General features: G+C 42.4%; 1 protein-coding gene across 3 annotated transcripts in view; it reads left to right on the top strand.

Annotated features, from left to right (window-relative positions):
• Nucleotides 1–3,468: 3,468 nt before the first annotated feature.
• The window catches only part of PRPS2 (phosphoribosyl pyrophosphate synthetase 2), a 38,971-nt gene continuing 16,837 nt past the window's right edge, over nucleotides 3,469–25,602 (top strand). The window contains exons 1-3 of one of the 3 annotated variants that reach the window (XM_048860794.2): nucleotides 3,619–3,696; nucleotides 7,092–7,165; nucleotides 20,669–20,852. In XM_048860794.2, the coding sequence (XP_048716751.1) occupies nucleotides 20,748–20,852 (105 nt within the window). In that variant the 5' untranslated portion in view covers nucleotides 3,619–3,696; nucleotides 7,092–7,165; nucleotides 20,669–20,747. Of the gene's footprint in view, nucleotides 3,697–7,091; nucleotides 7,166–20,668; nucleotides 20,853–25,602 lie in introns of all 3 variants that reach the window. The other 2 variants (XM_048860785.2, XM_048860804.2) reach the window with 2 other exon arrangements.

Here is a 25,602-nt window from a genome sequence, read left to right on the forward strand (position 1 = left end):
AAAGCCCGTTGCCAACTCTGTCCACATATTTATTCAAGTGACACCATCATGGGGCCTAATCACATCAGCCACACCATCAGAGGCTCGTTCACTTGCACATCTACCAGTGTGATATATGCCAGTGGTCTCCAAACTTTTTTGATAGCGCACCCCCAGGGAAAAAAAAATGTTGACGCAGGCGTGCCGCCGAAGAAAAGAAAAGGGAGGGGCCGCTGCAGGCGTGCCGCCGAAGAAAAGAAAAGGGAGGGGCCGCTGCAGGCGTGCCAGCGGTGCTCCTCCTGGTGTGCACCCCCAGGGATCGTCTTGCTCACCCCCTGGGGAGCGTGCACCCCACTTTGGAGACCACTGATATATGCCAGCATGTGCCAGCAATGCCCCTCCGCCATGTACATTGGCCAAACCGGACAGTCTCTAGGTAAATAAATGGAATCATCAGGAAACATAACGTTCAAAAACCGGTAGGAGAACACTTCAACCTCTCTGGCCACTCAGTAACAGATTTAAAGGAGGACTTGTGGCATCTTAGAGACTAACACATTTATTTGAGCATAAGCTCTGGTGAGCTACAGCACACTTCATTGAGCTGTAGCTCACGAAAGCTTATGCTCAAATAAACTGGTTAGTCTCTAAGGTGCCACAAGTACTCCTTTTCTTTTTACAGATACAGACTAACAGGGCTGCTACTCTGAAACCAGATTTAAAGGTGGCAATTTTGCAACTGAAAAGCTTCAAAAACAGACTCCAGCGAGAAACTGCCGAGCTTGAATTAATATGCAAACTAGATGCCATTAACTTGGGTTTGACTAGAGACTGGGAGCGGCTGGGTCATTACACATATTGAATCCCTTTCCCCAGGTTAAGTATCCTCACACCTTGTTGTCAACTGCCTAAATGGCCCATCTTGATTGGCACTCCAAACATTTTTTTCCTCCTGCTGATAATAACTCATCTTAATTAATTAGCCTCTTACTCCACCTTTTCATGGTCTCGGTATGCACGTATATAATCTTCTTACTATCGGTTCCATTCCATGCAGGCCACGAAGCAGGCTCCTGTAGCCCAGGGAAGCTTAGGCTCCGATACACTTGTTCGTCTCTAAGGTGCCGCAAGGGCTCCTCTCCTCATCCACTGCTTGCATCGGATGAGGTGAGCTGTAGCTCAGGAAAGCTTATGCTCAAATAAATGTGTCAGTCTCTAAGAAGAAAAGGAGGACTTGCGGCACCTTAGAGACTAACCAATTTATTTGAGCATGAGCTTTGGTGAGCTACAAGGTGCCACAAAAAGAAAAGGAGTACTTGTGGCACCTTAGAGACTAACCAATTTATTTGAGCATGAGCTTTCCTGAGCCACAGCTCACTTCATCAGATGTGTACCGTGGAAACTGCAGCAGACTTTATATACACACAGAGAATATGAAACAATACCTCCTCCCACCCCACTGTCCTGCTGGTAATAGCTTATCTAAAGTGATCATCAGGTTGGGCCATTTCCAGCACAAATCCAGGTTTTCTCACCCTCCACCCCCCCACACAAATTCACTCTCCTGCTGGTGCTAGCCCATCCAAAGTGACAACTCTTTACATAATCAAGTCGGGCTATTTCCTGCATAGATCCAGGTTTTCTCACTTCCCCCCCCACCCCCATACACACACAAACTCACTCTCCTGCTGGTAATAGCTCATCTAAACTGACCACTCTCCAAGTTTAAATCCAAGTTAAACCAGAATATCTGGGGGGGGGGGGGGGGGGGGTAGGAAAAAACAAGAGGAAACAGGCTACCTTGCATAATGACTTAGCCACTCCCAGTCTCTATTTAAGCCTAAATTAATAGTATCCAATTTGCAAATGAATTCCAATTCAGCAGTTTCTCGCTGGAGTCTGGATTTGAAGTTTTTTTGTTTTAAGATAGCGACCTTCATGTCTGTGATTGCGTGACCAGAGAGATTGAAGTGTTCTCCGACTGGTTTATGAATGTTATAATTCTTGACATCTGATTTGTGTCCATTTATTCTTTTACGTAGAGACTGTCCAGTTTGACCAATGTACATGGCAATGTACATGGCAGAGGGGCATTGCTGGCACATGATGGCACATTAGGACAGGCCTAACAAAGAAAATAACAGAACGCCACTAGCGGTCACCTTCAGCCCCCAACTAAAACCCCTCCAACGCATTATTAAGGATCTACAACCTATCCTAAAGGATGACCCAACACTCTCACAAGTCTTGGGAGACAGGCCAGTCCTTGCCTACAGACAGCCCCGCAACCTGAAGCAAATACTCACCAACAACCACATACCACACAACAGAACCACTAACCCAGGAACTTATCCTTGCAACAAAGCCCGTTGCCAATTGTGCCCACATATCTATTCAGGGGACACCATCACAGGGCCTAATCACATCAGCCACACTATCAGAGGCTCGTTCACCTGCACATCCACCAATGTGATATATGCCATCATGTGCCAGCAATGCCCCTCTGCCATGTACATTGGTCAAACTGGACAGTCTCTACGTAAAAGAATAAATGGACACAAATCAGATGTCAAGAATAATAACATTCATAAACCAGTCGGAGAACACTTCAATCTCTCTGGTCATGCAATCACAGACATGAAGGTCGCTATCTTAAAACAAAAAAACTTCAAATCCAGACTCCAGCGAGAAACTGCTGAATTGGAATTCATTTGCAAATTGGATACTATTAATTTAGGCTTAAATAGAGACTGGGAGTGGCTAAGTCATTATGCAAGGTAGCCTGTTTCCTCTTGTTTTTTCCTACCCCCCCCCCCCAGATGTTCTGGTTTAACTTGGATTTAAACTTGGAGAGTGGTCAGTTTAGATGAGCTATTACCAGCAGGAGAGTGAGTTTGTGTGTGTATGGGGGTGGGGGGGAAGTGAGAAAACCTGGATCTATGCAGGAAATAGCCCTACTTGATTATGTAAAGAGTTGTCACTTTGGATGGGCTAGCACCAGCAGGAGAGTGAATTTGTGTGGGGGGGTGGAGGGTGAGAAAACCTGGATTTGTGCTGGAAATGGCCCAACCTGATGATCACTTTAGATAAGCTATTACCAGCAGGACAGTGGGGTGGGAGGAGGTATTGTTTCATATTCTCTGTGTATATATAAAGTCTGCTGCAGTTTCCGAGGTATGCATCCGATGAAGTGAGCTGTAGCTCACGAAAGCTCATGCTCAAATAAATTGGTTAGTCTCTAAGGTGCCACAAGTACTCCTTTTCTTTTTGCGAATACAGACTAACACGGCTGTTCCTCTGAAACCTGTCAAGGTGCCACAAGTCCTCCTCTTCTCTTTGCGGATACTGACTAACAGCGCTGCTACTCTGGAACCTCTCCTCATCCCAACCGCCCCCATACCCAGCCTCCCACTCCCGAGCCCCCGCCCCGCTCGCCTCTCCCGCCCCGCCCGCTCCTCCTGCCGGCGCGCAAGCAGGGGGCGGGCCCGGGCCGCCCTGTTATTTGACCCGCGCGCGCGCCGGCTCTCTCCGCCTCCGCCGGGAGCCTCAGCCCGCGCTCTGCACCCGCCGCCGCCTCCCTCCCTCCGGCGCGGCCATGCCCAACATCGTGCTCTTCAGCGGCAGCTCGCACCAGGACCTGTCCCAGCGGGTGGCCGAGCGGCTGGGGCTGGAGCTGGGCAAGGTGGTGACCAAGAAATTCAGCAACCAGGAAACCAGGTGACGCGGGCATCGGGGGGGGGGGGCGTTAATGAAGCGGGGCCCGCGTTACCTGCTCTCCCCGCTTGCGTGCGTCCCTGGTCCCGCCCCCGCCTTCGGCTTCCAGGCCAGCGCCCAGGGCCTGGTCCCGCCGCTCCCCGGTGCCGCCGGCCCCGGCAAACTGCCCCCCTCCCCCGCCCCGCCGAGCCTGCGCCCTGCCCTGGCGCCGCCACCTGAGCCGTGACAGTTGGCAGCCCCCCCCCCTTTGCCGGGCTGCCCCTCCCCCCACATAACGCGCGGAGCGGCCCCGTGGTGAGGTGGGGGGTCACCACCTGTGGGATTGAGGGTCCATGTGTTTCTGTACCAACCCCACACGCTCCCTCAGTGGTGGGAAGCGCGTTATCCAGCCGGCAGGAAGGATGAACCGAAGCCTTATGGCACCGATGAGGCGGCTAAAAATCACACCCTTGCTTAGATCTGTTACAGCGTCTTGATATTTGGGGGAGGGGGGGCAGGGAGGAGAAGAAATTGTATTTAAGAGTTGTGTGTTTTAAGCATTTGAGCTTAAGAGTTGTGTGTTATGCAGTGATGAGGACCCCCTCCCCCCGTTGCTGTGGTGTATAGGTGTCCCCCCTAAGTGAACATCTGTTCCTCCCAAAAAGAGCCTAGTATTTTTCGTTATTGGCTGCTGCTTTCTTTTGCTCCGTTCCTTACTTTGTCTCCTGGAAGGATGCTGCTGGCCTTTCTCTAACCTCCCTTTTAGAGGGAAGGCATATGAATGATTCTGCTGTCAACTAGTAGGTAAATTATCTACAGCTGTTAAATTTAACAGTTGAGAGTATGTGGCAGAGAATGCGCTCACTGGAGAACATCATCTTAGGCCTTGTCTACACTGCCACTTTACAGCTCTGCAACTTTCTCGCTTGGGGTCTGAAAAAACGCCCTCTGAGGGCTGCAAGTTTGAGTGCTGTAAAGTGGCAGTGTAGACACTCCCCTCATGGGGGTGGGTTTTTTATAGGGCTGGGAGAGCTGTCCCCCAGTGCTGGTGCCGCGACTACACTGCCACTTTAACGTTGCTCGTAACGGCATACCCTTAGACTCCTGCTGTAAAGTCCTGTTTGATGGATTGTATCTATTATAGTGGATTGTGTGACTAAATAGCTATGAGTTTGCATAGTCTAGTATTCTGTGAGGTGTAGCCTGAAGGGACCTCAAAAGGTCATTTAGTCTAGTCCCCTTCTCTGAGGCAGGACCAAGTAAACCTAGACAATCCCTGACAGATACTTGTCCAGTCTGGTCTTAAAACCTTCAATTATGGGGATTCCACAACCTCCCTTGGAAGCCTATTCCAGATCTTAACTACCTATGTCGTTAAGTGGTTTTTTGGGTTGTTTTTTTGTTTTTATACCTAACCTAAACCTTCCTTGTGGCAGATTAAGCATGTTTCTTTTTGCCCTATCTTCAGTGGGCACGGAATCACTTTTCTCTTGAAACTGGGGCTTTTAAAGGTAAACATCAAATATTCTGAGATTTGTGGAGAAAAATATCAAGAACTTAATGTATTTGAAGACTGTGATCGGGTCCCCCCTCGTTGTCTTTTCTCAAGACTAAAAGTGCCCAGGTTTTTAACCTTTCATCATAATCAGGTTTTCTAAACCTTTAATCATTTTTGTTGCTCTCCTTTGGACTCTCCAATTTGTCCACATCTTTCCTAAAGTGTGGTGCCTGCAATTGGACCTAGTACTCCAGTTGTGTCCTGACCAGTGCCAACTAGAGTGGGACAGTTCTTTCCCACCTCTTACATAGCTATTCTGGGGTGTATTAAGTGTTCTGTCTCTCCCCCCCCACCCTCCAGTTGCATCATATTGTTGACTTTGTGATCCACCATAACCCCTAGATCCTTTTCATCAGTACATCTGCCTAGCCCAGTGGTCCCCAAAATGTGGGGCATGGAGGAACATTTGGGGGTGTGGTGAGGCCTGGGTCAGCCCCACTGGGGGGCAAGGACAGACCACTACTGAGACCCGCTCTGTCCCCAGCCGCAGGTCCAGCCCTGGTCTCGGCCAGCAGATCCTGGTCGTGATCCTAGCCGTGGCTCTGCTCTCGGCCATAGCTCCCAGTTTGTGCCCCCCAGGAAAGGTGGGGGGGGGGAGCAGACAAAAAAAGTTAGCCAGTTCTTCCGCAGTTTATATTTGTGTGTTTGATTTTTTCCTTAAGTGTAGTACTTTACACTTGTTTCTATTAAATTTTTCATTTTGTTGATTTTGGACTAATTCTCCAATTTGTGAAGGTCACTTTGAATTCTAAATCCATCCTTGAAAGTGCTTGCAACCCCATCTATCTTAGTGTCATTCACGGATTTTATGAATATATTCTCCACTCCAGTATCCTAGTCAGTAATGAAAATATTGAATAGTACTGGACTCGGGGCTGACCCCTGTGGGGACCCCGCTTGATACATCCTCCCAGTTTGACAATGGACCGTTGATAATTACTCTTTGAGTATGGTCTTTCAACCAGCTGTGAACCCGCTTTATAGTACAGTAGAACCTCCGTTACAAACACCAGAGTTACAAACTAGGGACTGATTAACCTCACAGCTCATTTGGAACCAGAAATACACAATCAGGTAGCAGCAGAGGTGGGGGGGGTAGCAAATACAGTACGGTACTGTTTTAAATGCAAACTGCTAAAACAATAAAGGGAAAGGTTTTATTGTTTTAAAAAAAAAGATTTGACATGGTAAGGAAACTGTTTCTGTGCTTGTTTAATTTAAATTAAGATGTTTAAAAGCAGCATTTTTCTTCTACATATTAAAGTTTCAAAGTCAATGTTCAGTTGTAAACTTTTGAAAAACCACCATAACGTTTTGTTCAGAGTTACGAACAACCTCCATTCCCAAGGTTCTACTAATTTAATCTAGACCATACTTCCCTACTTTGCTGATGCTAATGTTGTGTGGGGCTGTATCAAAAGCCTTACTAAAATCACATCTACTTCCACTGTGCCAGTAACCCTGTTAAAGAAGGAAATTAGGTTGGTTTGGCATGTTTAGTTCCTGACAAACCCAATCTGGCTGTTCCTTCTAAGTGCATCCCCATCATCGTATCCGCTCATTATACTCCACACCTGAACATAGCCATTATATGGACAACATACCCCCATATCTCAATGTCTGTACTTTGACCGGTTAAACTTTCACCCCCAATCGGGGAGATTGCAGATTATGTATTCCTTACGCCACCCATTCCTAAACACAGATTATCAAGGGGTGCGAAATCTGACCTTATTCCCCGATAACCAGAAACTCCTATGCTTAATCTCTGTACCATTTTCTTTTTACTTCAACATTATCTTAATAAAATTATTAAATCTTCTCAGTGCTTACAAGCTGATTGTTTGATTACTTGTTCCAGTATCTTTTCCAGTGTTTGAAGTTTGGCTAACTGGTCTATAATTCCCTTGGTCCTCTTCGTTCCCCTTTTTAAAGGTAGGTAGTGTTTGCCCTTTTTCAGTGCTCTAGTACCTCACCTGTCCTCTGAGTTCTGGGAGATAATGGGGTAACAGTTCCAAGATTGCTTTTGTTTAGTTCCATAGGTACTCTAGGATGAATGTCATCAGGCCCTGCTGACTTGAATACATGTAACTTACCTAAATATTCTTTAAACTGTTTAACTATTTTGGCTTGCATTCCTTCCCCTCTTATTGTTATAGTGTTGCGTATCTGGCCACTATTAATGTTTTTCTAGTAAAGTTTGAAGCAAAATAGGCATTAAACTCGTCAGTTTTCTTGATGTCATCAGTTAACTTTCCTGGTCTGCTAATTAGGGGGCCTACACTTTCCTTCATCTTTCTCTTGCTCCTAATTTATTAAATAACCTCTTCTTATTGCCCTTTGTGTCCCTTGCAGAGAGTAACTCATTTTGTGCCTTAGCCTTTCTGATTTTGCCCATACATGCTTGTGCTATTCTTTTGTACTCCTTGGCAGTTTGTCCATGTTTTCACTTTTTGTAGGATTCCTTTTTTGATTTTTTAGATCGTTAAAGAGCTCCTGTTGTAACAATATTGGCCTCTTACTATTATTCCTCTTTCCTTTGCAACAGGATAGTTTTCAGTTGTGCCTTTAATATTGTCATCCTGAGAAACTGCCCGCTCTCTTGATCTCCTTCTTCGCTTAGATTTTCTTCCCATGAGACCTTACCTACCAGTTCTCTGAGTCTGCTTTGTAGGAAACCTTTGGGTTTATTTTCTAAAATGATCATGAGGAAAAGGGAACACTGCTTTCTCATTTTGTATAAACAAAACCTAAATTGTACCAGAAGCATATCTTCCTGAAACTTATTGTGTATATAACAGTAATCCTCTTTCTGTATTAGTTTTTTTAAGTTTTGCTAAAATGTGTAAGTAAAATGTGCATTGTTACAGAACACATTACACAGAAGTCAATAATTAACCAATTGACTCAATATTAAAATACTCAATCTTATCCCATAAAAGAACCTCAGACTCTTTTCACACAACACTTAGGCAAAAACCTGTGTAAACAGATAAGCCTTGCCCTCAGGGTCAACTAACTCATGTTCAGCTATGGCAGCAAGTCCCACGGACGAAAGACCTTAACTATAAATTCATTGCTGCTGTTCATTTAACAGTCTTTTCAAAAATATGTGCATACATGCTTTTGTGTGCAGGTCAGCTGATATGCTTATGTAACCCCTGACTTGCAAATGAAGCATATGAAAATCACATTGCCTATACAATCTGGAGGGAAAAAAAAGCCCCCAAATCTTCCGTCTTCCTGAGAACCACAGTTAGAGCTCTGCTTGCAGGATAGAATATGGGTAAATGGGCACACTAAAGTTTTTTTTGTTTTTGTTTTTAACTATCTTAATCGAAAATACACATAGGGTAGGCAAAACCCAATCTTTAGTGTTTTGAATTTCAATGCTAACAATTTGGATTGTATCCAGAAATTAATATTATCTGAGCCCTGAAAGAGACACTGTGTGGCAGTGACATTTTGTACGCCATGAAATTTCTGAAAGGTCTGAATGTGTAGCTCCCAAGTAGAGTACATTGCAATATTTCAATACAGAGGTGACTAAATAGAGGACCATTCAAGAGGTGGGTAGTAGGGAAGATGTATGGTAAAAATACTGTTTATAGTTGAAACATACGCTTTCAACTTCTGTGGAGAACATCAGTGTGTTAAACTGAAATTTAATCTAAAACCAAAGGAAGCATTTTCAGACACTAGAAAAAAGTGGGCATTCTTTCATAAGAAACTGCTGTGAATGTGAAAAGGGATCTTCAGCCTAATTTCTATGAAACAGTCAATTAAGATTCAGAAGTGAATATAATGATTTAGAAGATAAATAACCTGAACTTGGTTAATATCTATGCTGTAGAAATAGGTGACACAAGCGCCTTTGAGGTTACCTATTCTGTTTAGGTGTAAGGATCAAACCTCTTTGAAGGTGAATGCTCTGTGGTTCTTGATCAGCTTGTTGTTAAATCTTAATTTCAGGACAACAAGAAGTATAAGAACAGTTCAGCAATTGTTGGTCAGCTCCTGATCTAAACAGAGCTTTGAGATTTTTGTAATGTTAAACTTTTACTTTCTACATGCACCTCTTACCCCCACATATGAAGATACCGGATATCGATTTCTAATATTAAAGGAAATTGTTATTGAATGAGATCTGGATGAAAGACCTCTGATGATCCTGTGTACTTAATTTGGGATTTTAGTGTTCGTTCTCCATTGCCAGGGTCGTTATGAATTAACAACTTCATCTTCAAAAAATAACCATTCCCAGTGTAGAAAAGAACACACTGTAAAATGTATTATAATTGTTTCATCGCACCACCTACCCTCTCAAAGACCAGTAAGGACTATATTTAAAAAAATCACCACTGGAAAAAACCAGTACATCAATAATTGAATTTGATCAGGTGGTGGTTGTGTCTGGGAGTTGAGTTGTGGGCCCTGTAAGAGTGGCAAGTGTGCTGTGGGCAGCCAAAATTTTAATATATTGCATTCATAAAACTATTTAAAATGTAGACAATCATATTCCATATTAAAATAGTCTTATCAGCCATATCTAGTTTTGAAGGTTATATAGATTAAGATTTCAGAGTTAAGCATTCAGCAGTTTGTAAATGCCATAATTAAGGTTGCTTGGGTCATGTGATCATGTAATTAATGACTATCATAATGCACAAGGGGACAGATTTTTAAGGCTGTATAATCATGAAAGCAGGAGGAGGGCAACCCTGCCACTAAGTGTGGGGCTAGGCCACAGGAAAGTCCTGTGTCATAATGTGCTTAAAATCCTGATTGCCTTAATTTGGGCTGTAAATATATAAGATTACTTGGAGTGGTGGTGGAACAGAAGCCTTACATATGGAAAAGAGCAGTGTAGTGAAATATGAATGCCCCATTTTTGAAGGCTTTCTTTGCAGTCTTAATGGTTAGCGACTTTATTTAAAAGTAAAGAAGAGATGAGAGGTGTCTCTGCTTTCCCCTTCCCCAAGCCAACTAATCTCCCATGAAGACATGTCCCATACTTTGGGACACACTGGATTGGAGCACAAGTCAAAAGGTTCTATTTCTGGATCTGCACCAAATCTCTGAACATTGGTGCCTGAAATTACTCATCTGTAAAATTGAACTGAAATCTACTGTGCTTCTCATGGGTATGTCAAAGTATTATCATTTGTAAAATGAGTAAGACTCTCAGAAGGGTACAAAAGGCCAGATTTTAAAGGTATTAGGTGCCTTTGAGATTTTTTTTTCAAAAGCACCTAAAGGGCCCAACTCCCATTAATTTAAATGGGAGTAAGGCACCTAGGAGAGACTTTGGACTCTGAGCCATTTTCGAACGTGAACAAGGCACTTAATAGCCGGAATCTCTTTGGGGATTTAGACTCCAAATTGCCTAAGTCACTCTTGAAATAGAACCTAAACACTCCTGAAAATGTTACCTTAGTTTTGTTTTTAATTATGTGACTTAAGGTGGATCCTACAATCCTGTGCTTGAATCTGTTTTCAAATATGTGCATCTCTCTCCCTCCTCCCATTCTGCCACAGGATTTTTGCACATTTTATCATTTTGATTAAATCCCCATCAATGCTAATTCTGCTTGGAACATACAATGTATCAAAATATTTCAATATCTCCCTGATTTTGAGTTCCCTTGAGTAATGATTGCATGCTTGAGCCCTTCGACTAATGCAAAAGGTATGTGTGTAAGGATGGTCCACAAGCCTTCGGTTGTTGTCCCATTGAAGTTATGGTGAAGTTTGCAGTGAGTAAAGTTAAACATGGCACAAGTCTTTGCAGTATTATGGTCCAGGAGAACAGTGAAAATTTGTTCTTGTACCTTGTGCCTACTTGTTACAAGTAGTTGTGGAAAACTGCATACTCCACTCCTGGGAGAATTCTGTGCCATGCATGCGCACAGAATTCATGTCCCCCAGAGATTTCTTTGCTTCCCCACAGAAAAATGGGGAAGCAAAGAAATCTGCAGGGGAGATATGCACCTTCCCTAGCAGCCTGAGTAATCTGTTGGAGCAGCTGGCGCAGATGTAAATCAGTGCAGGGGAGACATCAGACGTCCCTCTTGCTGTCTGTTGTGACATGCTGGGTGTGGAGGGGTAGGGCTTCAGGTTGTTTGGAGGTAAGTGTGATGCAGGCTTTGTCCCCTCATAGCAGAAAATGTAGCAGCCTGCCTGCATAGTTGTTAATGTTTCTATTGTTACTGAATTGTTCCCATTCTTAGTCAGTTCCTCCAGGAGCATAAAATACATGTAAAAATTGTAAGGCTCCTTTACATTGCCAGAGCGGTGTAAAGGAGCCTTATTGTAAATGACAGTCTTCAGCTAAGAAGATCTGTGCTTTCTCACTTTTGACCTGTGCCACAGTGGGGCAATGGTGTTCGATTACAGCTCAGGATCTTTTACTTACCCATTTAAAAAAAAACAAAACTTTTTGAGGGCAAATAAAATATTTATCAAGCAGTCAATAAAATGACAGGACAGTCCAAACCAAGCACTTCTCAAAGTAATCAGCCAGGTCCAGATGAAGTTACAAAAAGGGATATTCATTCTTTTGCACAAAGTGAACAGCCATCACAATGTGCATCAAAAAATGGCTTTATCAGCTTCTCGTGCTCAAGAATTCCCTACAAAACTGCATGTGGATGGGGACAAATTATTTTGCACATCCTGCAATGTTCTCAGTTTGAATCTGGCATTTTGAGAGCAGTAAGCCTTGTACTATTAAAGCATTTAACCTTCAGGAAGAACTGCAGATATCTTTTTAGCTCTTATCTAGAGCTTCTTTCAGAAAGCACCTACTAGTTCTTCAAATTTAGAGAGGCAGAAAACTTATCTCCTGTTGAAAGACTTGTCTGTTTAGATCTTTTTTTTTTTTTAGAGGTATTCCACAAAGCTTCTGAAAAGCTTAACAAATATTTGTAATTTGGACAACCAGGTCTGAATTATCTGAAGGCTTGTAAGTTGTTTGATCCTCCTTATGTTTATATCCTGCCAGAACACTGAGTATTTTCAAGCAATATCTGGTTGTTTTTTTTCTTCCTGAACAAGAGCGAGAACTGTACAGAAAAAAGATTGCCCCTGAAGCTATGTCTACCTATTTCTGTAGACCTCCAAGTGTTTTGGCTTTCAGTGAAGGAGAGAATTCTAAATATTGCCAAGCTGGCCTTGAATTGTGTAAATGCTGTCTCAAACTTTGCAGATGCAGGGAGAGGTTTTTCACTGTAGAACCTGATCCTTTGTGCCAGAAGGAAATTACTAAGTGAGAAAAACTTGAAAGCTTTGTTTTCTGTACTATAAATGAAAATACTGGATTGTACTGAAATGGAGGATAATGATTAGCAAAGACGTATGACTTTTCATGTGCAAAAGCCTGAGCAATTTAAAAGGACGTTCTACTTTATTTTAGGTATTGCTGTTTGGTGTTTTATAACGTAATTTAAATGAAAATACAGGATTATCACTGGAATGCAGGCTATTTGGTTACCAAGTATTTGTAACTTAACTATTCACCATTTCCTAAATACATGAAAGTTATTGTAACTTTTTTCTGTATTGTGTAAATTACCAGAATAATTGAATCTGATTTGATTATATTGCATTATTTTGTCAAAGTATGCAGAATTTTTAATATTTTGGTGCAGAATTCGACCAGGGGTAATGCCACAAGTGCTACAAATTCTAAGCAGATGGGTGAAGCATAAAGCTGCATCTAGGACTTTGGTTGGTTTGTTTGTAACCTACTGTGAAAGATGTCACTAAGGTAAAATTACTCCGGGAGAGTCAACAGAATCTGTGTGAGAAGTTTGGGTAAACAGAGTGTTACCAAATAGTTGAATTTGATTAAACTACCCAAAACTAACATAGTTGTAATGTTAGTGCAAAGGCATGGATCTTGCCCCTTCTGTACATCCTCACTAAATTACATTGTGTAAACATAAACAATCCAAAATGGATTAATTAGTAATTAGGCCCTGATACATCTACAAAAGTCACTTTATTCCAGTAATATATCTGGGCTTTTCAGAATTCAGCTATTTTTCATTTTGACTGGGTATCTATTTTTAAGCATTTTTTCTATTTTAATTTTAACAGTTGTGGGATGTTATGGGAGGCGATCAGACAATTTAATGTCAAATATTGATTCAAAAATTTTTAGAACTGTTAAAACAAACTGTCAACGTCACATGTCAAAATACGCACGGTGAATATCCCTAAACTGTTTTCAAGCAGCATTTCTCTTTGCTTGTCTATACATTTTGATTATTTATGGAAATATGTTTTTGTTTTGCGCATGTACAATGAAGTAGGTATTTGATGTTTTACCAACTAAAAATCTAATACGTTCAAGCCCAAGTATATCTAGGGTATCTGTTACAAAATCTCACTTTTGTTAGCTTAGTATTTTAAGGAAAAAAGTGTCTACTGATTTCATTCATGCTCTCCTATTTCTGTGCTGTTGTACTTCTCATTTGTCTTCACAATAGATGGTTTTATTGAATCTTTCTAGGAACTTTGTATACACTTGCGTGTAAACTGAAGACACCAAGAATTAGACAAACAACTGACAGAAGATCATACTTCTCTGAAGGAAAATTCTGACTAATTTATCCTTTTATTAAATTGCTGTATAGTGGCTAAGGAATGAACTGCATGTCCAATCTGATTAGTTGTTGCTGTCTCACACTTCAATACTGAACTTTGAGAAGGTAAACATTGAGGGTACTAACATGTTGCATGACTGTCTTCAGCTAGCTGTGAGAAAACCCTCTTGTAGGCAATCGTACTCTTTCACCTATAATTCTGTGGTACCTATAATTAGATCGGTGTGGCCAAACTTAATGGCCCTCCGAGCCACATATTTCAATCTTCAAAGTTCGAGGACTGGGGCACACCTGCCGGGGCTTCAGCCCCACTCCTGCTGAAGCCCTGGGCCCCGGTAGGTGTGTCTCGCAGGGCAGAAGCTTCTATTGCACTACCCCACTCAAAGGCGGAGGTCCTGAGCGCTCCCCCTCCCCCCCAGTCTGGTAGGTGGAGAATGGAGGGTCTTGAATGGTAAAAGAGCCGCATGTGAGCCACAGTTTGGCCACCCCTGAATTAGATGATCACGAAGTGCTATGAAAACATTAATTTCAGCCTGATTTCAGTCCTTAAATCTTTGTGTGCACGTTGCCGCAGAGATTTGCATACACATGGCCTAACAGCTCACACTTATGCCTACAAAATTAGTGTGTATTTCTGAGATGAAAAACATGGCCTCAAATCTCTATACACTTTGAGTGAAGGGAACGTTATTCTCATTTCCAAATGGGTCAGTAGGTTTAAAGGTTGTGGCTAGCTGAAGGACATTGGTAAGCAACAGTCATTAGTATACTGAGAGAGAGAACGGAGGCAACATGGCTCCCAGTGCTATGTTCTTTTCCAGGTTCTCAAACTTCATTGCACCACAACAACCTTCTGACCACAAAATTACTATATGACCCCCAGGCAGAGGGCATGTAACCTTGGGCTTTGGCCCTGCATTGAGGGGCTCAGACTTCAGCCCCAGCAAGTCTAAGCCAGCCCTGGTGCCCCCATTAAAATGGGGTCGTGACCCACTTTGGGGTCCCACCCACAGTTTGAGAACCGCTGCTCTAATCACTGGAATATACTTCTCCCAAAGGTATATACATACAGAATGCATAAGCTACGTTATTGGACTCGTGAGCTGTTCTATCTTAATGAAGTATTTTAGTAATGGCCATAAAGAAAGTTAAAATGTTATAATACACTGTCTTCTACATGTAGTAAAAATGAATACACTTCATTTAAAAAATTTTCCCCAACTACATAACTATTTACAAATTATTGATTACTTGTAAGTGCTACAATCTTTCTTCCACTAAACATTCTCTCTGTCATTCTGAGAATATTTCTCAAGTTTGGCAATATCTCCTTTTTATATTTCACTTACTCCTTCTCTTTCCCTTGTGTAATAGTTCTCCTGATAGGCATAAAAATAAGTCTTTAACTTTAAAGATGTTGTTCAGAAGAAATGTTCCAGGGTTCTTGCACATGGTGATATTAGGAACCATTTTCCTAAGTTCTCACAGAGAACTCACATGCTAGGGCAACACGTGTTTGTTTTGTTTAAGCTGTTTTCAACAAGGGCACTGAGTCAAAGCTGTGGTGATTTCTTTATTCATCATTTACTGTGTTCTTGGGGGGGGGGAGGGAAATATCCTTATTCAGCACTTACGAGTGGACCTTAGGTGGCCATTGCTGAAATTTGTTCATACATTTTTATTATATTTGTTTTGTCTTTTATTATTTTTCTCAAGAGTATGAGAGAAGTCCACTTTAGAGCTAGATTAGTAGGATGAGCACAACCACCATGTGGTTTGGTTTTTTAATGGCGCTTGGATATTTGGATACTTGATGTACGAGTGTCACTGTTGTCCCTGCCTAAACTGATGCTCCCATCTGCTAACATGATATTAATTTTTATTATAGGTGGGGCCTATAATATCATTATCATTCTAGGCTCTTCAGCCCATTTCTCTTCTTCCCCTTCCCCGCCCCCCCTCCCCCCACTTGATTAGTTCCACCTATCCCTTCCATCTGTCATCTCTTCTCCACCCCTGGCATTATCATCACTATCATTAAGGTTGCTTGACACTTCCCATTATAAGGCACTGTCTTCAGTTGTTTATAACTTTGTCAGACTTTAACCATTTGGGATGAAATGTTATAAGGTGTCTGCCTTAGGGTGAATTTTTTTGTGTGTGGAAATTTCAGCCAAAATGGTTCTGAGAATCAGGCTAGGAAAAAATATTGTTTTGTCTGTTATAAAATTCTGGCAACCTTTCTTTTAAACAGTTCTAGTTTCCCCCATGCTTTGGAGCAGGGATTTGAAATTTGATAGAAGTGTGGCCTCTTTCAGGGATGTGCCTTTCCCATCCCCATGAAAATTCTCCCAAATATTGGCCAAGTTATAAGCCTTTGAAAATTCTCGGTTTGCATATGATCAGTAGAGACTTGGTAGAGCTTACAAGCTAATCACCAAAGATTCCATCCTCGCAGAGTGTGCTCAAGCTTCACAGCTATTAGTGTTGATCAGAGTTCATGTGCCATGCCTGCAGAGTGAAAATGCATGAACCTTCTTCCTCAGGGTTACGGGGTGAAGCCAGACCTTCCCTGTAATGACTGCTCTGGTTTGGGACTGGGCACTGGAATTGGCAGGAGGAAGTGTCTGTCTCATGTATTGTCAATGATCCTCCCACCTGCTGGTGCCCAGGTAGCATAGAGGAGGAAGCAGTCCAGCAAATGCAGAGGGGAGGGAAAGAAGTAGATTTAGGACAAGGAGTCTGGTGAGACTGGGACTAGAGGATGGTGGGGGAAGGTCCTGGGGCATGGGGGATCTTTAGGATTGGGTTGGGAAGTCTGAGGCGTGGAGACTGGGATGAGGAGCCAGGGTGGAGAAGAGATAAGAGACAGGGACAGATGAAGGGGATAGGTGGAACTAGTCAAGCTTGGGAAGGTGGGGGGGAAACAGGCTGAAGAGCCTAGAATGGAACCCAAGATTCTGCAGTCTCACTGTTCCTCTGCTGTCACCACATATCTGTGAAACCCACTGACCCATCTGCCTCTAATGCTGGGCCGCATAGAAGATGAAACCTACTATTGCTGTCTGGTAGCTCAAGTGACTGAGGCCTATAGTGGATCTAAACATCAGTATGATGCCCCCAATGGGATTTGTTTTACCATTTTGCCTTTTTTAAAAACCTAGGAAATTGCACACCAAACAGTGATGTTAAAAGAACACTAAATTTGCGTAGTCAAGCACACAAAAGTTAGAAAATTCCAGATTTAAGGTTGCCTGTGCATTCTTAATTCAGACCTGATGTGCATAAGCATTATGCTGCAGTCTTTAATTACATGTTCACTTCCTGTTTTTCCACAGGACCCCTGCTTTTAGTGCACAGAATGGGGCCACACATTGAACAGCAAGGAGAAAACAAAATATTGAATAGTGAGCACAGTCCATTCTGTTTGTAATGTTCATGTGTGTATACATGCAATACAAGGTGTGCCTATCCTTGTTGTAGGTGCTTTATGACACATTTAAAAAAAAACCAAAAACTACAGTACACCCTCGCTATAATAAACCTGTTGGGATTCAAGCCTTTTGTCTGTTATAGCCAGGGGTTCGTTACAGCGAAAGGACAGTCAAAACACGAATGATAAACTGCTGGAGTAAGTTAATGAAATCACTTTGGATAAAGGTGTTAGCTAAATTAATTAATAACATAACTACTTGTGACATGCATCCTGTACTGTGTTAATTTATTGAGGAACACACAAACACAAATTCCAAATTGAAACAGAACATTCAAAACCAGTCGAACATTTTCAGTTTTCGCAAAAAGAAAAGGAGTACTTGTGGCACCTTAGAGACTAACCAATTTATTTGAGTGTGAGCTGTAGCTCACGAAAGCTCATGCTCAAATAAATTGGTTAGTCTCTAAGGTGCCACAAGTACTCCTTTTCCTTTTGCGAATACAGACTAACACGGCTGTTCCTCTGAAACCTGTCATTTTCAGTTTTGATTCAATTAAAAAATAAAAATTCTAAACATTAAGTCTCAATTCTTAAAAAAAAAAAAAAAAAAAAAGTTTCATCAGTTTTGCTTTGCCATGCTGGTTGCATGGAAGCTCTCTGAGCCAATATCCGCATTTGACAGAGTTGTAAGGTATTTATTGCCTCAACCCGATATTTCCATCCATGCAATAGCAGTCTCTAACCCCTGTACTACCTCAGATGCAAATGGGGCAGGGGGCACTGATTCGTCTGCCTCCTTAATTTCATTTTTCTGGGTATTTGACATCTCTCGCCCCCCCCCGCCCCTCCCCCAACACTTCGGCAATGATGTCTTCATCCGTCAGCATGGTGATCACTGTACACTTATCTACATGAAGCCAGTCATTCACTACAGCTTCGGGATCCTCTACTCCAATGGTTCTCAACCAGGGGTATGCGTACCCCTGGGGGTACACAGAGGTCTTTCAGAGGGACAACTCTGTATTTGCCTAGTTTTACAACAGGCTACATAAAAAGCACTAGCGAAGTCAGTACAAACTAAAATTTCATACAGTGACTTGTTCATAGTGCTCTATACACTGAAATGTAAGTGCAATATTTATATTCCAATTGATTTCTTACAATAAAGTAAGCAATTTTTCAGTTATAGTTAGCGGTGACAATTTTGTACTTTTATGTCTGATTTTGTAAGCAAGAACTTTTTAAGTGAGGTGGAAACTGTGGGTATGCAAGACAAATCAATCCAGAGAGTCTGGAAAGGTTGAGAGCAGCTGCTCTACTCCATCCAGCAAATGAAAGCATCCGGATATCCAGCGGAAGCTAGTCGTTGTCGTTTTCCAGTTGTGCATGCATGTTCAACATCCAGTACTGTACTGTAGATGGGATCTAGGTACAGGTTTGTTAGACTAAGATTTGTAATTATCAATTATGATATAGTGAGGGTGTATACTTCTACAATCCTCATAATTATAATAAAGCATCTGAAAATATAGTTATGATTTTATAGTCTCCCACCAGAGTCATCCTTGTTCCTTGCAGCTACAGAAAACAAATGGGTCAGTCTGAAGGGTGGTGAACTAGGACTAGGGTGAGTTCCCAAGCTATAGGGCCTCATGAAACTGTGACTTCTCCCTCTAGTTTCTTTTATGAGCAGGGCTTCAGCTCCTTGTGATTGCATTTGTGGCAGTGTGACTAGGCCATTTGAAGCTTTATAAATTTGACTGGCTCATTGGGTTATGAACCCAAATATAGACATGGATTTAAATGGGCTGATAGAAAAAGTACTTCCTGCATGGTAATACTAAGACAAGAATACTATGTTGTGTATGCTTAAAGAAAAGAGACAAGGTGTTGAGGCTGTATAGCTATAAACTTTTTTTTCAATTGGACTGACTTCTGTAAGTGAGAGAGACAAGCCTTCAATCTTACAGAGAGCTGCTCTTTAGGTCTGCTCTTTAGGTCTAGGAAATACATTCAGAGTGACACTGAGGAAGAGCTCTGTGTAAGCTCTACAGCTTCTCTCACTAACAGAAGTTGACCCAATAAAAAAATATTACCTCACCCACCTTTTCTCTCACATCCTGGGATTGACATGACTACACCAACACTGTTAAGTTAGTTTAATGTCTGTGATTAGTACTGTACCATGTAGAAGGTCTCTGTTTGGTTCAAGAGTTCGATTTCTTGCCCTTTAGTCTTGTAGGGAGTAAAAGTATTGTACTGTTCCGTGCTCGGCCTATTGTATTTTTTTAAAATTTGCTTTCCCCTCTTAAATGAGCTTTAGCTGTGGTAGAAGATGTCATACATTGCATGCTGCAGTTTCTTGGGAAGCATAAGGCATTAATTTTGTGTAAAAACTGAACGTTGTAAATCTGTGGAAGACGGGAGAGTAAAATAAAGGGAACCTCTTGTGTTCCAGTGTAGAGAAACAAAGAAAGCAAACCCAGTTTAAAAAAGAAAAAGCAGGCTGTTACGCATTTTCAATTATGAGCTGAAGTAAAAGCTTCTTTTCACCTGCATTTGAGAACAGTATCTATTTCTTGGTTTGAATAGTGTGTTTTAGTGTGGAGGAAAAAATTCATTGTTTTTTATAAAGCTGTCTAGAGGCAAATATTTTCTCTAGCTAAAGAAACAAGTGGAGTGATTAAAACATCTAACAAGATAGATTAGCATTATTTCATGGGCATGATCTTTTAGTGCTCCAAACCTCCTTTGGAGACGGCAATGAGACCATGTAAAACAGGTTAAGATTTTCTTTTCACTGTCTACACTACCACTTATGTCAGCATAATTTATGTGACTTAGGTTGGTGTAACTTCTGCTGCTCAGGGGGGTGGCTTATTCATACCCCTAAGTGCCAATGTGAACAGTGCTATGTCAAATGAAGAGCTTCTCCTACTGATATAGCTACTGCCACTCATTGGAGTGGGATTAATTAAGTCAACGGGGGAGTTCTATCCTCTTGTCTTAGTGACCACACTAAAGAGCTTACAGTGGTGCTGCTGTAAACTTTCTAGTGTAGCCATAGCCTCAGGGTTAGACTGAATGAGAGTGACTTCTGTTCTTTATCAACAATAATTATTTTATGCAGCTTGGTATAAACCTTTTAGATGGTGAATTTAGAGTAAAATAGCAAAGTTGAGATTTTTTTTTTGCAGTAGACATAGTAAAATGTACTGTATGTGCTAAATGAACAATTATATAATCTACACATATTGGACTGTTAGAACTACTGAGAGCTGCTATTAGTTTTCTTTTTAAAAATCCATTTCATGAACTCAATTGTTTGATCCTAGAATTCTTTCTTCTGTTTAAGTACTTTAAATTCATTGGCCCAACCTTACTCTTTTTCAGTGTAGAGATTGGTGAAAGTGTGAGAGGGGAAGATGTGTATATTATCCAGAGTGGCTGTGGAGAAATCAATGATAACTTGATGGAACTTCTCATAATGATTAATGCTTGCAAGATTGCATCATCGTCCAGAGTGACTGCAGTAATTCCATGTTTTCCATATGCCAGGCAAGATAAGAAAGACAAGGTAGGTGAGGTGTGTTGAATTACAAAGCCAATATCAAACTACACTCTAATTTCTTTCCTATTTGTCCCAATCGAAATTTTTAAAGGTAATCGGGGAGGGGATAGCTCAGTGGTTTGAGCATTGGCCTGCTAAACCCAGGGTTGTGAGTTCAATCCTTGAAGGGGCCATTTAGGGATCTGGGGCAAAAAAAAAAAAAATGGGGATTGTGCCTGGTTTGAGCAGGGGTTGGACTAGATGATTTCCTGAGGTCCCTTCCAACTCTGATATTCTATGATTCTATGAATAATTTTGTAAATGCTTCTAGGAGACTGACCAGACTTCTTTACTTTTGCCAATATTTGCCTTTCTCAAAAATTATGTAATCATTAAAGGACTGTTTGGTAACCAAAATGAGTAAGACAAGCCATTACATTATTCTTATATTTTGATAAACAATTTCAGCTAGCATTCTGTTCACAGGTGCAGGTATTGTGTTTTTTCAGTCTTCTAGTTCGGAAAACTCCTACAACAAGTTAACTTCAGTTTTGAGGGCTGTATTGTTTTGGAGAGTCTGTCTGTAATTCAACACTTCTGTACATTAAAAAAGAAGAGTAAACCCCTTCTAAACTAATTCAGTTGTTACATTTTAATAAATAAATACTTAAACGCATGATATATTTTATTAAACATAATAGAGGTCATAGAGATGTAGGAAAAGAGAAGTTAGTAGAAGTGAAGAACGACCACTAGAGTGGGAAAACTGAAGTGCTCTAACCATTCTTCAGGTAGCTAGTGAAGATGGGAATGGGAGCCTTGGATAGATAGCTATCCCTTTTTCTGTGTAATCTAACAGTAAAACATTCCATTAGCATCCCCTTGAAGGGGAAGGAACAGTCATTGTACTAATGAAACTGTTTGCCTGGAAAACTCTTCAGTCATGCTGCTAGATATTTAGTTGTTTGTTTTGAGTAGGACATGGTATTAATGCTGTAAGATAATTTGTTAATAGAAAACTGATACTTTCAAGTTAAACACTTACTTGGATGTTCTGGATCTGTGCTCCCCAATATCTAACTTAAATCTTCCTTGTTGCAAATTAAGCCCATTACTAGTGCCCTACCTTCACTGGGCATGGAGAACAATTGATCACCGAATTCTGTATAAAAGCCCTTAACTTTTTTGAAGACTGATCAGGTCCTTCCCTTATTCATCTTTTCTCAAGACTAAAAATGCCCAGTTTTTAGCTTTTTCCTCGGCAGTCAAAGTTTCTAAACCTGTTTTGCTCTCCTGTGGATTTTCTCTCCAGTTCGTCCACATCTTTACTGAAGTTAGCACCCAGAACTGTGCACAGTATTCCAGCTGAGACCTCACCAATGCCAAATAGAAAAGGACAGTTTTATGCCCTGGATCATACATACAGCACATCTTACACCAGGAAGTAGGTTTGCTACCAGTGCTGAGAACCTGAAGGAACCCCTCAAGGATCATATCCCTTCCACTCCACCTCCTCTCTGGCAACTACCTCTTCTCCCTCTCTCCTCCCCCTCTCCTCTAAGGCATGACTACACTTGCGAGTTAGAGCGCATTAAAGCAGCTCCGGGCATCCTAACTCATAATGCGTCCACACTGGCAAGGCACGTAGAGGGCCCAGACTCATGACTGGAGCGCTCCTGGTAATCCACCTCCATGAGAAGCACGATGCTTGCTGCAGCCCGGCTGGAGCACCAGAGTGCCAGTGTGGACGCCCTGGTCTATTAATGCGCTCTGATCAGCCTCCAGAAGCGTCCCACAGTGTTCTAGCCACTCAGGTCATCACTTCGAACTCTACTGCCCTGCCCTCAGGAGACCAGCTATCAGACTCTCCCTTTAAATTCTCTGGGAATTTTGAAAATCCCCTTCCTGTTTCCTCAGCAAGGCATGGAGTGCTCTCAGATCTTGCCGGGTGACCATGCCTCCACGCGCCAGGTGATCCAGTATGGAGCAATGGCAAGGTGCTGGACCTCATCAGTGTTTGGGGGAAGGAAGCTGTCCAGTCCCAGCTGCACTCCAGCCGTAGGAATTACGATACCTTTGGGCAGATATCCAGGGACATGATGGAAAGAGGCCAAGACTGGTATGCCCTGCAGTGCAGGGTTAAAGTGAAGGAGCTGAGGAATGTGTACTTCTGTGCTGCTCCCCCCACCCACCCCCGCAGCCCTTGTCCCAAAACTCTTTCCCTTGTGACCCCATGTCACCTCGAACCCACTTTCCCCAACATACGGGTACTTATCACCACCTGGTGCTTCCAACACCTGTGGCTTCACCACCCAGCCACCATTAAGTAAAAGATGCCGTAGCCCAGGAAAGCAACAGGCACTGCAACTCCATGCCTCATACATAGCAAACACCAATTCCTACTAACATTGGAACCATTGCACTTCACTCCCATGCAGGGCACCAGACATTAGTGGTGGCTTTCAGCCTCAAATTGCTCCCTCAGGGCATCCCTAATCCTTGCAGCCCTATTCTCTAATAGCCCTAATCTCTGGCTCTTCAAATTCAGCCTCCCAGGTGTTGAACCTCCGAGGTCCGTGCCTGAGTGAATCTTTCACCCTTCGCTTCACAAATGTTATGGAGGGTACAGCATGCGGATATAACCGCGGGGATGCTGTCATCGGCCAGGTCCAGCTTCCCATACAGACAGCGCCAGCGGCCCTTTAAATGGCCAAAAACACACTCCACAGTCATTCTGCACCAACTTAGCCTGTGGTTGAACTGCTCCTTGGTGCTGTCAAGGCTCCTTGTGTAGGGTTTCATCAGCCACGGCATTAAAGGGTAAGCGGGGTCTCCAAGGATCACAATGGGCATTTCGACTTCCCCACGGTGATCTTCTGGTCTGGGAAGAAAGTCCCGGCTTGCAGCTTCCTGAACAGGCCAGTGTTCCGAAAGATGCGGGCATCCTACACCTTTCTGGTCCAGCCTGCATTAATGTCAATGAAATGCCCACCGTGATCCACAAGCACCTGGAGAACCATAGAGAAATACCCCTTCCTATTAATGTACTCGGAGGCTAGGTGGGCTGGTGCCAGAATTGGAATATGCATCCCATCTGTCACCCCTCTGCAGTTAGGGAAACCCATTTGTGCAAAGCCATCCGCAATGTCATGCATGTTACCCGGAGTCCTGGTTCTTCTGAGCAGGATCTGATTTAATGGCCCTGCAAACTTGCATCAACACGATTCCAACGGTCGACTTTCCCACTCCAAACTGAGCGACCAATCGATAGCTGTCTGGAGTTACCAGCTTCCAGATTGCAATAGCCACCCGCTTCTCCACCATTAGGGCAGCTCTCAATCTTGTGTCCTTGCGCCACAGGGTGGGGGTGAGCTCAGCACACAGTCCCATGTAAGTGGCATGTCTCATCCAAAAGTTCTGCAGCCACTGCTCGTCATCCCAGACTTGCATGATGATGTGATTCCCACCCCTCAGTGCTTGTTTCCCAAGCCCAAAAGCCACATTCCACAGTGGTGAACATGTCTGTGAATGCCATAAGCAATCTCGTGTTGTGTGCGTTATGCAAGTCGACATCATTGACTCCTCACTGTCAGTTTGTAGTTTAAGGAGTAACTCGACTGCAATTCATGACATGCTGGCAGGACCCATCAGCATATTCCTCAGCAGTTCGGGCTCCATTCCTGCAGACCAAAAGGGAAGACAGAGTATGCAGTACAAAAACCATTGAAAGATGGCGCCAAATGTGGACAGAAGCACAGGGATTGCTGGCATGCAAACCAATGCATCACTGGCATTGGGACAGGACCCAGAATGCCTTGCACTCCCCTGCCCTCTCCCACAAGACACAGCGCCAGAATGAGAAGAGGTGCTCTGTGGGATAGCTGCCCATAATGCACTGCTCCCAATGCCGCTACAAGTACTGCAAATGTGGCCACGCCAGCATGCTTGCTGCTGACAGTGTGAAGACACTGCAGCACTTTCCCAACTGCAGTCTCCGAGGGCTGGCTTAACTCGGTGCTCTACATCAGCAAGTGTAGCCATGCCCTAAGAATCAAATCCCACAAGGTATGAAATCATTGGTGTTGCAGGTGTTTACCAATCCTCAGAATTTAGTGCAATGTCACTTAAAAAAATCAAACCTGTATGACAGTGGTACTAGTATATACAAGAGAAAATAATCAGAGCTGATTAAAATTTAACCAACTTTGTAATTAAAACAGTTGGGAATTCTTGCTGTTTTGTCTCCTTTTCCTCTACTTGCTATAGAGCTAGACAAAGTTTTGAGGGTGGGAAGTTGTGGCTAAATGTTTTTGGGGGGGTGTGATTTTTTTCTTTTCTAATATCTCTAAGTAGATATTCTTGTATATAGGTATGTAAAATAAATAATTGTATGGGTTGTGATCATGTAACTAAAGAGTGTATTTAGGTTTGATTTAAGACTGTACCATCTTGAGTGCTTATTAATATTAGTGCAATGTTTCTGAAAGTATTAAATGCCATGCTTAATATTAAAAAAATAGCTTCTAAATTTTGCCAATAGTAATGTATGTGTAAACTTTTAAAATTGGAAATATTTTGACTATGTAAGGAGGAAATTGGGAAGTTAGGTAATGGCAAATGTATTAAATATTCAGCTGCTTAAAATAAAATTAGCATTGTTAGTGGCAATATTGGAAGGAAAGCCAGCAGTGACTTAAGATGCATTGAAACTTGAAATAGTGAGCAAGAAGTAGATTTCTCTTCAGATTAAAATAATGAATGTGTTCTCTGCCTTACC

Source organism: Caretta caretta, chromosome 1 (assembly GCF_965140235.1).
Source record: "Caretta caretta isolate rCarCar2 chromosome 1, rCarCar1.hap1, whole genome shotgun sequence".
NCBI classification, from domain to species: domain Eukaryota; kingdom Metazoa; phylum Chordata; order Testudines; family Cheloniidae; genus Caretta; species Caretta caretta.